The 16,014-nt window shown below is 51.5% G+C and overlaps 1 protein-coding gene across 1 annotated transcript; it reads right to left on the bottom strand.

Moving 5' to 3' along the window:
- Positions 1-162: 162 nt before the first annotated feature.
- Positions 163-7,019, bottom strand: AMDHD2 (amidohydrolase domain containing 2). The gene is made up of 11 exons (XM_075436863.1): positions 6,863-7,019; positions 6,166-6,302; positions 5,307-5,446; positions 4,888-4,942; positions 4,239-4,451; positions 3,013-3,101; positions 2,525-2,669; positions 2,146-2,253; positions 1,352-1,420; positions 816-917; positions 163-440 (listed from the first exon to the last, which is right to left on the bottom strand). The coding sequence occupies exons 1-11, from the start codon at positions 6,943-6,945 to the stop codon at positions 352-354; spliced, it is 1,230 nt and encodes a 409-aa protein (XP_075292978.1). The 5' UTR covers positions 6,946-7,019; the 3' UTR covers positions 163-351.
- Positions 7,020-16,014: the final 8,995 nt, after the last annotated feature.

The raw sequence follows: 16,014 nt of genomic DNA, 5'->3' as shown, positions 1-16,014 counted from the left end.
GCAAAAGCTGGGACAGCTTCACACTGCTGTAAGACAGCGACAGGAGCACCTCTGTCTGGGGACTCCATGCAGGACAGCTGTGCAGTCCTTTGGGGCACTCTGGGGACCGACAATCCCCTCTGACACAGATCTGCCTGCTTTCCCCACTCCAACTGAGCACCAACAAATCTGTTGCAGGCATGGCTGTAACTGGAAGCAGCGGTTGCGCTGGAAAACGCAGCTCTTTGGTATGAGGCTCCTTTAAGGGAGTTGCAGGAAGGAATTTAAAAAAAAAAAAAAAAAGTGGGGTGGTTACCAAAGCTTGTAACCACAGTGCCAGGGAGCCTCGGAGGGCACCAGGACAGCCCAGCGTCACATGACCAACGCATCCTGTCTCCAGACTTCCTCGCCTGCGATGTACGTGGCTTGCACATACAGAGCATCATTCAGCATCAGGAAATCTGCATCAGACAAGAGAGAAAGCAAGCAGCTGAAGCTGGCTGGGAGGAGCTGGGCTCACTGGGAAGAGCTTCTCCCCACCCCAGAAATGGCAGCAGGACAGCAGTGCAGTGCCATCCTCGCTATGGCGGCTGTGCTCCATGCTTGGCTGACACACGGGGGTCTATCCACAGGGCTCGTGGAATACCACCAGCATCCAAGGGAAAAACCACTGGAGCAAAAACCCAGAGCAAGTCCCAGGCAGAACGAGTGTCCCTGCAGCACCCACTGAAGCAGGCGACGAAGATGTGTTCGCAGCTGCCCCTGCTTTGCTGTAGCACTTGGGAGCCCTCACACCATTGTCCCCATACCAGTACCTGCTGTCCTCATACCAGTACCTGCATCGGAGTCATAATTTAGTGTCCCCTTTTTGTGTTCAATCCCCAGGAGCTGGGCGGGATGCAGAGATGCTGCCTCCAACGCAGTCTCTACCGAGCACCCTTGGACAGAGAAGGGAGGAGACATTAGGGCAGCAAACACCCCCCTTGCCAGAGCAGCCCAAACCCCGCTGGCCAAGGCGACTGTCAGTCAGCCCAGCAGGGACCCGAGCTGGAACACCCTCAAGCTGGGGAGGTGAAACATCCCTACAGGAGACAGCAGGAACAGGAGAACTGAATGCCTAGGGTATGAGGAGGGGAAAATCATTCACCTTTGTGAGAAAGGAGGAGAGTTCACCTCTCATTAGTGCTATGGGTTAAAATGAAACCTCCCCTCAAAGAGCTGCTCATCTGAGGCCAGTGCCACTGATACCAGCCCTTGTCATTATCTCAGGCGAGAGGGAACGTTCCCTGGTGGAGCAGACACAGCGGGCAAGAGCGAGACCTATTCCTGAGTCAACGTAGGGAGCAACAGCTTGTGGGCAAGGCTCACTCACCTGTGGCTTCTTGGAAGTGTCGCACACACGTGTCCATGGTTGCCACGCTACCGCTCAGGGTCTTTGTGCCTGGGAGAGGAACAGGATGGCACTGAGCGGGTCTCACAATTCATAGCAAGTGGGGTGGTGGGAAAGCATAATGTGACCAGCAGGGGTAGAAAATCTGGGTTGCATGAGGAGCAAGTTGGAGGGCCCACAGCCATGGCCGCCGAGTGACAGAACGAGGCAAGAGAGAGCCCATGCTGGCAGCACAGGGAAAGGTGCTGGGCTGTCACCCTGCAGCTCCACTGTACGATCAGCTGGACTGTGTGAAACCCTAGCTCACAACGCAGGCACCTGCTGCCAGAGACAGAGGAAGGGAACTGAGAATTGGATGATCCTTCTCTGAAATACCTTCCCAGTCTCCAACTGGTTACAGCTTAGAGAACTTAGTTAGCAAGAAGTGGCGGTGTTATAGTAAAGACAAGGGACAACAAATATCTGTGGGATATTCTCTGGCCTTTCAGACCCTGCTGGAACATCTAGCATCCATGACACTGGGCAATGAGGCATTCAAAGGTGTTGCAGACACCTACAAATTGACAGGTTCCTCATCACTCCACCAAGACCAGGGCACTTCCCCTCTTCCCAAGGTGCCTCATTCCCCCCAGGGCCACGTCACTGCAGAGCCATCTGGCACGAAAACCCAAGAGGGTGGCACAAGCGCTGTCTCAGCGACAGGCAGTGCGAGGTATGCTGAGCTCTCCAGGAACAGGTATGAGTGGCAGTGCTGTTCCCACCTCTTTAGCACTGACCTGCAATGTAGGTGTTGAGCCCATCGATCTCCACCACCTGCTGACCCAGCGTGTGCCGACCTGGTGCCAGCCCCATGCCAGCGATCGCATCCGTCACCAGCACCAGGCCTGAGGAACGCAAGGAAAAAGGCTGCATTAGCTTTGCGACTGACCTTGCTCCAGCTCCGAACACTGGCCTCGCTGGCCCTCCCAGAGTGGGGGCCAGGCTGTCTCTAGCCACATCCAACAAAAGCAGGAGGGCTGGCGGAGCAGCACACAGGGCTGTGGCCTCGTTCAGGCAGCGAGGGCAGAACGCCACAGCACTTGCACGAGTGTTTTGTGGGAGATGGCACAGTGCTTGGGATGGCTGGTGGCACTGCGTGGGCCTGGCATGTCTCACCTTTGGGGTGAGCTCGATGGGCGATTCGCAGGGCAGCAGGGTTGGTGTGGATGCCATCAGAGATCATGCCGTAGAACACCCTCCGCCCAGCAGGAATCTTGTCACTCGTCAGCAGCCCCACGATCCCGGGGTCGCGATGGTGGAACTGCCCAAAGAGAGAGAGGACAAGCTGTGGAGCATCACCTGGACTTGTGGACTGAGACCCTTCCCATCATGGGACGCAGCTGCCGTCTCTAACAGTGCCTGACAGCTGGGTGCTCCATCCTTTACCAGACAAATCTGGGAACTTCCTTGAATTTCAAGAGTCTGCTACAGCCTTGATTCTCTTTTAGATCAAGCAGTAGAAATAAGAAGCCAGAGGTTCAGTGCTGAAACCACACTGCAAGGCCTGTTGTGAAAAAAGCTGGGGAGAATATGCATCTGTGGGGAGCAGGAGAGAAAGTACCCAAAGCAATATCAATGCAGGACAAGTGCCCTCGGCTACTCACTGGCAACATGGCATTGAAGAGGTGAGTGATGAAGGTAGCACCGTGCTGCACAGCCTCCTCCGCCTGGGAGAGATTAGCCACTGAGTGACCTGGGAACAAAGACCACCACATGATTTTTCTGCCCATCTCTCCATTTATTTCCCTACAGGAGTGAAGGTGCTCTGTCACTCGGTCTCTGCTCTGGTGCCTTGCCCTGGGCTGAGGTCTGAGATGCCAGCCTCGGCACAGAAGTGTCTGGCCATGAGCGTGCGGGACTCTGCCAGTGGGTGTTTCACCTGAACACATTGACTGTTCACATCACAACCATCAGAAACGTTGCCTTGCTCCCAGAGAGTTGTCTTCAGGCCGAGCTAGAGGTCCAAGGACATGCCTTGCTGCTCTCCTCAGGTATATTAAGGCTTTATAGAGGTGTCAAGGGAGTAGAGACAGTGTGGACTTTGCCAATAAGGAATATGGGGATAAAACTACCCAGAAGGAAATTCTGTTTTCCCTGATACAGACAGCAGCTCTAATGCTCTGTGGGAAAACCTTGCCTTTCTGTGGTCTTCTCTTTACGTGGCTGTGAGATAAGAGATGCTCTGCTATATGAATGCCCTTCTCACTTAAGGTTCAATTTCACCCTGAATAACTCTCCCTCCCTTTTTTTTTTAAAAAAAACAGGTTTTCTTTAATGAATCTGAAGCAAAGAAGAGTTTGTGAAACAGAGGACAAGAAAAATGCAGCCAGTTTTAAGGCACTGGCCTGCAAGGCAGTGGAGGGAGAGGTCTCCTACGGCACTTCTGGTTGAAAAACAGAGTTATCAAAACTCAACAGTAACCTTTGGAAACTTATTTCACCTGTCAAACAAGGCCTAAAGCAGTTTAACTTCAGAGTTTGAACCTTTCCACATTGTCAACACTCAATTACATCTTTATTCGCGTAAGATTGCTATTCTTTGCTGTGTCTCTACAGCACCAGATCCTACCTTGTGTTAAACTGCAGGGGCTTTTCAATCAATATGAAGTTTGGCCCTTACCATACAAAGGGCAACAGACTCGCAGCATCAGGCAAAGTCCCCATGTGTGACAGGTCTGTCACCTCCATATAGGCCAGGCAAAAGAAAATCCCACCCTGTCCAGTCGCACTGAGACACCATTAGAGATGCTACAGCCCTGACAGAGGGGCTGTCTGGCGTGTGTGGCACAGGGAGATGGAGCCTCCCTAAGCCTCCTCTGCCCAGCCCTTACCGAGCGAGACGCAGATGCCTCTCTTGTTGAGTTCCCGAATCACCTCACTGCTCCTCTTCATCTCTGGGGCTAGGGTGACTATTCGGACACAGTCCAGGGACCCATAGGTGGCAAGCAGGTCCTGGAAGGCACCTGCCTCGAAGTTGCGGAGGCAGTGCTCCGGGTGTGCCCCTTTCTTCTCCTTGCTGATGAATGGTCCTTCCAGATGGGCCCCTGCCCAAACAGGAACACAAAGCCATGACCCTTCCTCTCCCCACCAAGGACCAAGAAACCTGCTGTGTCCACCCTGCTCCAGTCAAGCTCTTGCCATGCTCCTGCAGCAAAGCATGTGGTTCAAGTAACTCTGAGCTCAGTATGGTAAAAGATGCAGCGCTGGCAGCTGGCCAAGCCAAGCTACCACTCTGCCACTACCCGTGGGGCCCGAAAGGATGGGAGCAGTGCGTGCATGATGGCAGAAACCACAGCAATGGCCAGGGACAGGATGAGGGAGAAAGCGGGTCTGTGCCCACCTGTGCAGCCCTCCCATCGAGAGAGCTCCAGCCCTCATTTGTGCTGCCCCCACAGTGGCTTTTTTCCCCTTAACAAAGAAAAAGATAATTGCCCTCCTAGAGTAGCACCAGAGAGGACAGCTAGGAACAAAACTACTTACCCAGGATACCTGCTCCGTGAGGTCCACCATTTCTTATACTGATCTGAGGGAGAACCTAGAGAAAGGGGTCTGTCACACATGGCACCCCAGACACAGACTGCGAAAACAAACCCAAACCGTGGGTCCGCAGAGAGCTTTGTAGCTGGACAACTTGGGACCATCAGCCAAACACATCTTGCAGAGAAAAAGCCAGCTGCAAGCCCTGTTGTGCAAAGCTGGCCCGGGAGACATCACTGCCTCAGCGATCTAAAGGCTAAGGGCGAGAAATCCAGGGGTAGAGTGCAGCTGCTCATGCCCATGGCTTTTCCACCCAGGTAGCTATCCCAGGCTCTGCAGACCCAGCCTCGGCCTTCTCACCTCTTGGTACCAGCCTCAGCCCTTTATCACCCTGCAGATGAGAAGGCGAGAACATCACTTACCTGGTGGTACACAGATGGAGGAGAGGTCACCAGGGTGGGACAGAAGGAGGTCACTCCATGGGACAGGATTTTCTGACTGACCAGGTCAGTCCCTGATTTGAAGTCATCTGTAGCCAGGGAGAAGTCCACCCCAAAGCCTCCTGCACCATGAACAAAACAGGGATGAAACTGCAGCTTCCCCAGTGGACATTTTCCCACTCGAAAACACAGAAGAAATATTTCGCGTGACCGGAGCGAGCCACTCCATTTGCACGGCACTGACCAGAAGCAAAGGGCTCCACCAGCACTTCGCCTGTCCTACATTTGTGAGGCTCCCCAAGTACAAATCCAACCACTGCCATCTTCCTGAAGTGCTTTTCCCCACAGCATCCCAGTGTTTTGCAAGCACCAACTTCTTATTTTGATGCAGGGCAAAATCTGAGGATTCCCGAGTAAAGAGAGGGTCTGACTTCCAACATTAGCTACCATAGAAGAGGCCCCTCTTGACCCTCAGGAAAGAGATACTGAAGGTAAGGTTTGTTGCCTTCAGAAGTCCTGCTCTGTCCTCCCTCCCTGCATCCTGGAAAGCGTAGGGTGGGCATCCTGCCAGCGCAGGGGCAGGATAAAACATTGATAAAAATGACGTTAAGAGGAAAGCTGGGCTGCAAACCCCACCCAGCCAAAGGGGATCAATTACATGACAGCAGCAACCATGGGCAAAATTGTTCTTCGTCATTAGTTCAGTGACTCACATCTCCCTTGAGCAGCTGAAACATGCTTGGTCACAGGCAGTATGCATGCAGCAGGGTTTGAAGGTCTGGGATGGGCAAACTCAGGACCCCCCTCCACCCCGCTGCAAGCGCACACGGCTTCACTGTACCGTTGATCTGGACGTCGATGAAGCCCGGGGCGATGATGCTGTCCTTACAGTCCAGCTGGATGTCGGCAGAGCCCTTCTCGTCAAAGAAGAGTTTCTCTGGGTTCAGGATCTTCCCCTCCCGCACCCACAGGTCCTCCCTGAAGGGACAATCACACACACCCCAACCTCCTGCACCATCCGCAGTGGGGCAACCCAGGAGCACACGGGAGCAGGCAGCCACGGCCCCTCCGAAGTCTGCTAGGGCAAATCGGCTCTTCCAGCAGCGAGATGACTGGCAGCCCTCTCTCTGCCTGGCTTCTGGCTTTACAAAACTCGTGGGAACGGGATTTGCATGGGCTGCCTGTCAAATGTGGTGGCGATGGCCAAGGGACCCAGGGGCTGGCAGAGGAGGCAAAATGAAAGACGAGGGGAGCAGAGAGGGGCCATACGGCATGAGGGGAGCAGAGAGGGGAAGCAGGAGGGGAGCAGAGGGGCCATAGGACACGAGGGGAGCAGAGAGGGGCCACAGCACGCACGCCTCGTCCCCTGCAGCAGTCAGGCGCAGGGGACTGGGGCCGGTGGGAGCGTGGGGGGTGAGAGCTGACAGCCGATGCGCTGGGGGAGCTGCGGACAGTCCCTCGGGCGCTCCAGGCCCCAGGCCAGCTCTGCAGCCCGGCCGTGAGCCCCGGCCCCCTCGGTGCTCCCGGGCAGCCCTCACCTCTGGAGCTGGTGGCTCCTCAGGATGCGGCAGTTGGTGAACTGGACGATGGGCGCGTCCGAGACGGATTTGTTGGACGGCATCGCAGGGCTGCGGGAGCGGGGCACGGCCGCGGCGCCGGGGCGAGCGGCTGCCGCGGGAACGGGGAGGCGGGGAGGGGCGGAGGGGCCGGAGCACCGCCCGGGAGCAGGCGGCGGGTAGGCCCCCGCCCCTCCCCGGGGCTCCGGGCCGACGCTGTGAGGAAAAGGCCCGGCCGAGGAACCCGCTGAGAGCCGGGCCCGGCGCAGCTCCCACCTCGGCGCGGCGGCGGCGGGGACCGGGACCGGGACACCCGGGGGCGGGGGCGGGGCGCGGAGCGAAGGCCGGCCTTACCCCCCGCGCCGCTGCTGCCCGGCCACGTGACCCGGTCAGCTGACGCGCCGGGATGCCCCTCCCGCCCCGCCGCACGTGAGCACCCCCCCCGAGGAGCCGCCATCACGGGAGGGACGCCGCCATCTTGAGGAGGTCGGCGGCTCGGCAGAGGCGGGCGGGCTGGCTGCCGGGCTGAGGGGTACTTTGCTCTGAAAGCCGGTGGCGAAGGAGAGCCGGCGGCAGAGGGAACTTCCCTCCACAGCAGTCCTCTGGCCTGGGGCCTCCTGTTGGCCCACGCAGGCTGCTGGGCCTGTGGCCTGGCATTGCCACAGGCACGGCGTTGCCGGTGGCTGCGAGGACGATGCTGCAGACAGATGCCTGCTCTTGCCCAGGAAGCCGAAGCCAGGGAGGGTGGCAGGCCACCCCTGCCCTGCTACTCTCCTTGCAGTGAATGTTCCATGGGATTGATTCTCTGGCTCTGGTTTAATCACTCTAATCATTAAACAGAAATAAGTAACGTTCCCTATTGGAGCCTCTAAGGGACTGGCAGCAGCGTATGCTGGTGTTCCTCTGCAGTGCGTAATATGGAGCTGATGAAATGCTCTTGAAAAGGTCTGATACCAGTGGGGAGTGACGTGTGTCCAGCAGGAACCCGTCTTATCTGGGGAAACTCCAGATCCAGTGAGCTCAGGGAAAGGGGTGAGGAGCTGCTGTGCTGATTGCGTGGGTATCAACACCTGCTCATCACAACCCTCTCCCGAAGACCTTGCCAGTCTGCACACACGTCCTGCTGCCTCTTGCTTTATGCTCTGAGAAATGGTTGGGACAGAATCTTTCCACTATGTCTCCTGACTCCAAATGAGCTCCTCAGCGCAGGTGGTCTAGAGCATCACGACTCAAGAACCATTACTCAACCCCAGGACAGACTAGAGTAAGCTCAAGCCACTTTTACCTTCACAAGCTCAGTAGTGCGTGGTGTTGAAGGAAGGTGTTAAAAGGAATGTTGGTGGACTGTTGAGCGCTCTCAGCGTAGCTCGCACAGCGCCGGGCTGGGCCGATGGTGCCTAATGTTTTGGTAACTATTGTGTGGTCTGAGGGGGGCTGGGAGGCGCCTTACAGAACCAGTTAAGATCGACCCCACAGTTTGGATGGGAGCCAGGAAACAACTGACTCTGCACAAGAACAAAAGGTCAACTAGCGGTGATGAAGAGGAGTCACCTATCTTCATCCCCACGACCACCACAAGGAGGCCCTGCGCAAGCGCAGTCGGGAGGAGTCTATGGAAATGACCCCTTGGAACTAATTTTAATAGAGAGGTGAGAGGTTATGCATATGTATAGGCGTGTTGAGAAATCTAATACATATGTAATACTCGGTTGTATAAGTTGAAGAGACAAGTCGCTGCTCAGCGCGCACGACTTTGGTGGGGCTACCCCTGTGCCGCCTGGCACCGAATAAACATCCCTACTGTACAGTCTGACAGATTGTGGAGTCTGCTTTCCACGCGTCAGTGTCTTCCAGCCAAGGATCCTGCAGCCTTTAGTGAGCAATGACACAGCTCTTGCACAGGCACTGTCACCACCAGCTGGGCAGCCGTGTCACGCCCAGTGCCTTTGTGGAGGAAATGTTACCTGCTAAGCATTACTTTTTCCCAGGCAAAGTTGAAAGGCCTGAGGGTTCAGAGGAGATTAATTAGTGGTTCCTAATGGCTTGTAAGTCTGTCAACTTGTGAATAAGTAACCTTGGCTTGAATGGCCAGTGAACTTGTTCCTCTCTGGGGAATGATTGTGCCTGGAGAACTGCTCTGCTTGCTCTGGTGCACCACACATGCATGGGTCAGCACACACGCTGTACCATGAGGGGCCAGCCAGCTACATCCACTGTGCAAGGAAGCAACTTTGCAGGCCTTGCTTCATCTGACTCATGATTATTTACTTCTTGAATGGAAACCCATTGAAGGACATGGAACTGTTGGAGCGGGTCCAAAGGAGGGCTACAAAAATAATCCGAGGGCTGGAGCACCTCTCCTATGAGGACAGGCTGAGAGAGTTGGGCTTGTTCAGCCTGGAGAAGAGAAGGCTGCGGGGAGACCTGATTGAAGCCTTTCAGTACTTAAAGGGAGCCTATAGGAAAGATGGGGACAATCTGTTTAGTAGAGACAACAGTGATAGGACGAGGGGTAATGGTTTTAAACTAAAACAGGGTAGGTTTAGGCTAGATATAAGGAAGAAATTCTTTACAATGAGGTTGGTGAAACACAGGAACGAGTTGCCCAGAGAGGTAGTGGAGGCCCCATCACTGGAAACATTCAAGACCAGGTTGGACAGGGCTCTGAGCAACCTGATCTAGTTAGTGGTGTCCCTGCTCGCTGCAGGGGGGTTGGACTAGATGACCTCTAGGGGTCCCTTCCAACCCAAAATTTTCTATGATTCTATGATTCTAACCCCAGGCAGACCCAGGTGTGCTGGATGGACCCGTCATAAAGGACCAGCTGATCCTTGCCCCTGAGAGCTGGTAGACAAGTGTTGCAAAGCATGTACCTGCTTGGAAATCTGGCTGGGCACAATAACAATTATACCAACAGAATTAAATCTGAACTGTTTATTGACTCAGGCAAAGTAAAGTTTCTCTCCCCCCTTCACTGTTCCTTTCTCAGTCTCAAGCTACGGGGAACCTGGACAGGTAAATTATTACTTCTTTTAAATGTTACTTTCTACGCTGACAACATTGCTGTAGACAGGCTGCTAAGGTCATTTGATAAGTCAGCAGCAGCCTGGGACAGAAAAGCTTGTTCTGTGCTGTACAGCCAGACCCCTGCCTTTTCTCTCCAGTGGACCATGCCACCAGGAGTCCTTATGTCTGCAGTCTCCGTGGCCAGAAGGACAACAGTGTCCAATCTCCAAAACGTTAAAGGCAAGTACTATGCTTTGTTCAAATTAAAGCCAGCGTTCTCAACAGTCTAAGCATTTACTCCTCAGCATCTGCTGGCAGACGCTTCCATCTCCTCTCCACCCTCTTTGCTCCGCAGGGACTGCTGTGTGCTGCAGCAGTCCACCCAGCACTCTCACTTGTGTTCATCCCATCTGGTGTCCCACGGTATCGCAGAGAGAGTCAAGTGTCTCACCAAGGACTGTGTCTAGGCAGGGTGCTGATGTGAGCTCTGCTGATGAATCACACCGAGAAAAGATAAATGAAGGGGAATGTAATTGTGCATGAACGTAACATCCCCGTCTCGCCAGGAATTGAATTTTAATAAGGTTTTATGCTGTACCCAGCGTTCCATGATGTCAGTGCTTGTCCACACTACAAGCTGCCTCTTAACTGTCAGCAGGATACCAGTAAAGGCCCCTGAAATGGAGAGCTGGGAACGATGCTAGTTGAGGCCAGGAAAACTACATGCAGCACTGTTTGGGGAATTTTAGGCGAAGAATGGTTTTCAGACTGGTTTTCCTCATTGTGGCTGCAACTATCCACATCTGGGCACCCTGCAGCATATTGGTGGGAACGATTTGTGGCTTTGTGTCCAGAGAAGAGCAATGAAGCTGATGAAGGGCGCGGGGAACAAGTCTTCTGAGGAGCAGCTGAGGGAACTGGGGCTGTTTAGTCTGGAGGAGGCTGAGGGCAGACCTTATCCGTCTCTGCAACTACCTGAAAGGAGGTTGTGGTGAGGTGGGTGTTGGTCTCTTCTCCCAAGTAACTAGTGATAGGACGAGGGGAAATGGCCTGAAGTTATGCCAGGGGAGGTTTAGATTGGACATTAGGAAAAATTTCTTTACTGAAAGGCTTATCAAGCATTGGAACAGGCCGCCCAGGGAAGTAGTGGAGTCACCATCCCTGAAAGTGTTCAAAAAACATGTAGATATGGCACTTCAGGACGTGGTTTAGTAGGCACAGTAGTGTTGGGTTGAAAGTTGGACTTGATGATCTTAGAGATCTTTTCCAACCTTAATGATTCAGTACAGGTGAAGCTGAGGTGACTCCAAAACTGGAAGATTAGAAAATAAATCCTAAAAATGGATCTCAGGCCTGCTTATTTGAGCAAATGATTCTGCAAGGAGGGAAATACCCTTCTGAGCTGCTAAATTGAATTCAGATGTCAAAAGGCATATACAGCACACTAACTGCCTGTGGCCACAACAGGGCACTTTCATAAGAACACACATGCTACAAGACTTGTGACAGTAACTTTTCTTGGGAGTGGAAAAGACATCTAGGTGAATGCAAATACCGACTGCTTACAGACAGTAACATCCACTATAAAAGATCCTGCCATGGGGTCCACCTCATTGCCACAGCTTCCCCAACCCTTCAGCGACAGATATCCATTATTTTTCTAGGCTGCAAGCCCCAAAGCAAACCACTGAATAAGAATGCTGGAAAATGGTCCAGACCTCCCTCTGCACTGCTGGGAAGAACAGAGCAGCCTGTGCTGAGATAAAAGGTATGGAAATCTGCCTCACTGATGCTGTAGGTATGTCATGTATCTGTCCTGCTTAAGTCTCCTCCCTTTGGACGTTCTCCTTTCATTTCTCAGCATTACATTAACCTTGTCTTGCATCACCAATAATTGAACACTCCTCTAATAATTGTATGTTCTTTCTCTGTACTGCCCCAGTAATGGGCAGGGGAATCATGAGCTGTAGTTTCACTTGGATTTTCTTTAGCAAATGCTTTTTTCTTCAGGTTGAGTTATTTTTAACCTGGCTCAATTCCCAAATTAGATTCACTGCCTGGCAGCATGAGAAGTTGTACCAGCGCACATGGGAGGAACAGGGGAGCGTGTGCTACAGGTGTGAAAGCAGGTCTAAGTGTCCAGAGGGAGGGCTTGGGCTAGCACTGCTGCCAAATGAAGTGCTTGTGGAGATGCAGCCTTGGCTTCTAATTTTTCACATGCATTCACAAAGAGGTCCAAGAAATTGTCCTAATGCACACAGGAGCCAGGGAGGCTGCTTACATCTATGACTTGAGAACACGCTGCCAATCTTGGGAATATACCTGATTTCCTACGATTAGTCCTCAGCCTACCTCCGGAAGACAAAGCCATTATGTCTAAGTGGTCATCATTGCTTTCTGCCACCTGAGGTCACCCCTTTACCCTCTCCTAAAGGCAAAGGAGGAAGGGACAGATGTAATACCAAGGCCAGGACAGTTCCAAGTGCCAAAAAAGTGACTGAAATAGCCACCAGTAAATCCAGAAGGACCAGGCCTTGAGCCTGTCATGAGTGCATCTCATCCTCTCAGCAAAAGGAAGATGGCAAACACGAGCCACTGATTCTCCAGGAACCTTGTCCTGCCCTCCTGCTACCCAACGCGTACTCTCACAGGTCAGTGAGAACTGTCAGTGGTCTGCCTGCAAATACCTTGTGGGTGGCACTTGGGACCCTGCAGTCTGGCCCCTAGGAAAGCTTCAGGCCTTACACAGGTAAGGTTGAGGGAGGATTTTTTTCTGTGTCCTTTGCTGCTGTAATACAGGAACTAGCTCAACAGAAACTCAGTGATAGGAGTTGCTAAGCTGTGACCGTTTCAGGAGCAAAATGAAGCATGGCTTGCAGAGAAAAGGAACAGCATTCATTAGTGAATAACAGGAACAAAAATGGAGAAGCTTTTTGGGACACAATCCTTTGACCCTGAAACAGAAAATTCTCACTCCAGGGTAAGTGGCACTGGGAAGACCTACTCTGGGGTTAATTTAACTATATTGAGAGAAAAAGATGGTTAATACCCACAGAGCAGAAAGAGATACACTAAGAGCACAGGTGGAAGGTCCCGTGTGTCAGAGACCGAGGTAATTCTCACCAGAGGAACAGTGATGGTTTGCACAGTAAGGCTGGATAGAAACAGCAAAACGCCATAAAATCAGTATCCCCACAGTTAGACTGTGAAGGAAACAAGGTTTACCGAGAGTTTCTATCATTAGATTTGCTGTTACCCTGTAGTTGAAAACAGTGGCTTAGTTTCCGGGATTGTTTTTTCTTAACGAGGTTTTTATTTCCCCAAAGCTTATTTACTTTTCCAGATTACTATGCTTCTCTGTAAACCAGGTCTCCCAAGGAAAGACAATCCCTGAGCAATCACAGATAAAAGCCGCCTACTAAAAAATGCTTCTCCAACAGATCACTTAATCTGCAGCCTTTGAGAAAAAAGACAGTATGAAAGAGTTAAAAAAGAGAAAGGTCAGCAAGCTCTACGAAGGCATTGTCCATGCAGGCAGCACCTGGCAGCAGGCATCCCTTAACCTCACCTAGCCTGAACCAATTGTTAATAGACATTTACCCTCTGCTGCTGCAGCAGAGCCACCCTGCTCTGTTCTCTCTCTGCAGGGCTGACTCACTCTGCAGTGCCCGCTCCCAGGCACGCAATCTGCCACATTACAGGGGACTATTTATGTGCCAGCAGACGCCACCTCTTTTAATCAGGCACTCTGAGCCTGTCTTTTCACACTGAGGCTGCCTGTCTGCCTCTTCAAAACCAAAGTCAATCCCTGCCAGATAGGACTGCACTCTGACCTAGCATGCCACTGTCAGCAGATGAAGGAAAGGGACCAAAAGGTCCATAATTTCCTTAATGCCCTGAATCACTTGAGAAATTTGCTGATGCAATAGCATCAGTGAAGGACTTGAAACATGAGTTTTCACCTGGGAGTCATCAATGAGGATCTAGAGCATTGCTGTCAGAAAACGCTTGGCAGAGACAACACGCTCAGTGTTAATTTTATTCCCAGCATATTTGCAGGCTCTCAGCACAAAGCAATCCTCCCCATCTACGCTAACCCCAGCTTTTGTTTTATGCTCTGTTCTCCTGACTTGCATGGGTTTATATATTAATGAGAAAGGCTCGATGTTCCAAGGCATGAACCAAAATGCTGTTGATTGGATTTTGCATTTGGTTATGTAATTATCCATCACCACCCTGAGCCTAGTAACTGCCTTCTGCAAGTTGTCATCAAGCTACAAAAGGATCTTAAGAGTTCCTATAGACTGCTGCCTTTAAATTGTTTATTTCTTAGAGATGAGCACTACCACCAGCATTTATTTGCTCTCTTACATGCTGTTTGCTCACACTCTTGTAAATTGGCAAAAAACAAGGCTGGAAGCAGGTTCCCTGTAAAGAATGTAAAACCAGATCTTAAACATATTTGCAGCCCCAGCCAGGACCTTCTCCTGTCCTGCTACACGTGCAAAATCCAATTCCTCTCACCAGCACTGCAAGACATGTATGGCATGGTTTCCAGAGAGCCTGTATTTGCAATTCACCCCCTCCCAGCTGCAAGCTCTATCAGACTGCACATAAGTACTGGGGAGACGCTCATTGCAATCAGTGCTGAGAATTATGCTATTGTTTCCACAAATGTTTATGACCCCTAGATAAAGTCTAATTCATAATTTTAGAGACTACTAGTTTTACTGAAGAAAAGAATGATCAACACAATTCAGATTAGTAAATTTTCCCTTACCCCAGGCAATGCTTCAGCAGACATCCAGGATTTTCACTAGATCAGCTTAGGCCTCTATACACTCCAAGCACCATCACTGCTCAGTCTGCCATAAAGGAAAGTCCTGCCAAAACACAGAACCACTAGTACATCCCAACCCAAAGCCAAGCAGCTGATAGCCTGTTAAATTAATTCAGACAGATCAGCTTTATAGCAAACAGAATAAACCAATTTGTCAATAACTGTTGATGGTCATCAATTAAGATTTCACCTTCAGAAGTTTGTGAAAATCCATACCAGCAGAATGACTGGCTCATAGCTTCAGTCTCCTGAATGGTCCTCAGTTCAGAGACCAGCTACCCAGAAGATGCATTAGTGCCACCGGGCCTGGTGAATGCTCCTGCCAGGTTAGAAGCTCCACACATAGTTTCAGTGAATTCCTCATGCTGTGGCCGTAGCTCTTCGTGGTACTTACAGACTTTTCACTGCACAGGCATACTCAACATACATGAAATACACGTACACCACTGCCTCTCCATTTCCAACCAGGCTGACAGAAGAGGCTGGCAGATCACTCCAGGTTCCTCAGCTTAGTTTGATCACAAAGCCATTACTAGTACTAGGTATCTCAGTAATACTAACATTTTGGCTTGAAAATGGTAAAGCTTGACCTGTTCTCCAAACTATAACTAAGATTAAGGTAACAGTTCCCAAAGGCAATTTAGAACAAGCTCTGTATTTGTAAGGGTCCAACATCTATTTCCCATATGAGCTTCAGTGTTGCTTTGCAACATTAATAAATCCTCAGGACAAGAGAAGGTTGCTACAACACTAATGCAAAAGCAGAACTTCTCAGCTCAAATGCTCCTGATCTACAAATTAAAAATATGAGTGCTTGAACAAACCCATTTTGTTGATGAGACTATTGTTCAGGTACTTTAGAGGCAATTGCTGCTAACAGTGCAGCTTTCCAACCAGCTAAGTTTCTGCAAAGCCATCACAAGGACAAGCTGCCTTAAAGCTCTTCAGCAGCTCCTATTCCTTGTCACTTGAAGCCTGCACCCTTGCTCCCAGAACTTCTCTGCACAGGACATGCTGCACAGCCTATTACACAGCATTACCATGTGCCAGAGCAAAGATGTGCTGCTTGATCAGGGAAAGCACAGCAGTACAACAGCCCTGCATTCCTGCTTACCATGAGTACTGCCCACAGGCACCAGCTGGAAACAGCATTGCTACTTGCCCAGGAGAAAAAAGGAATGGTTTGGCAGTGATGACAGCATCACTTCTGCATGGTGCTCAGTCACTTCAAGAACCTGCCTCTCCCTAAAGGCACCCCTCCTCTTACTAAAGGAGCAGCAAAAGCATG

The sequence above is a fragment of the Opisthocomus hoazin genome, chromosome 15 (genome assembly GCF_030867145.1).
Source record: "Opisthocomus hoazin isolate bOpiHoa1 chromosome 15, bOpiHoa1.hap1, whole genome shotgun sequence".
NCBI lineage: Eukaryota > Metazoa > Chordata > Aves > Opisthocomiformes > Opisthocomidae > Opisthocomus > Opisthocomus hoazin.
The sequence above is the reverse complement of the archived record's forward strand: the minus strand, read 5'-3'. Positions and strand labels throughout refer to the sequence as shown.

Coding starts and splice junctions, on each gene's coding strand:
- AMDHD2 (XM_075436863.1), bottom strand. CDS start 6,945: ATGCCGTCCAACAAATCCGTCTCGGACGCGCCCATCGTCCAGTTCACC. Junction 4,452..4,887: donor TCACGGAGCAGGTATCCTGG/GTAAGTAGTTTT, acceptor CTGTTTGGGCAG/GGGCCCATCTGGAAGGACCA. Junction 441..815: donor AAATTATGACTCCGATGCAG/GTACTGGTATGA, acceptor TGTCTGATGCAG/ATTTCCTGATGCTGAATGAT.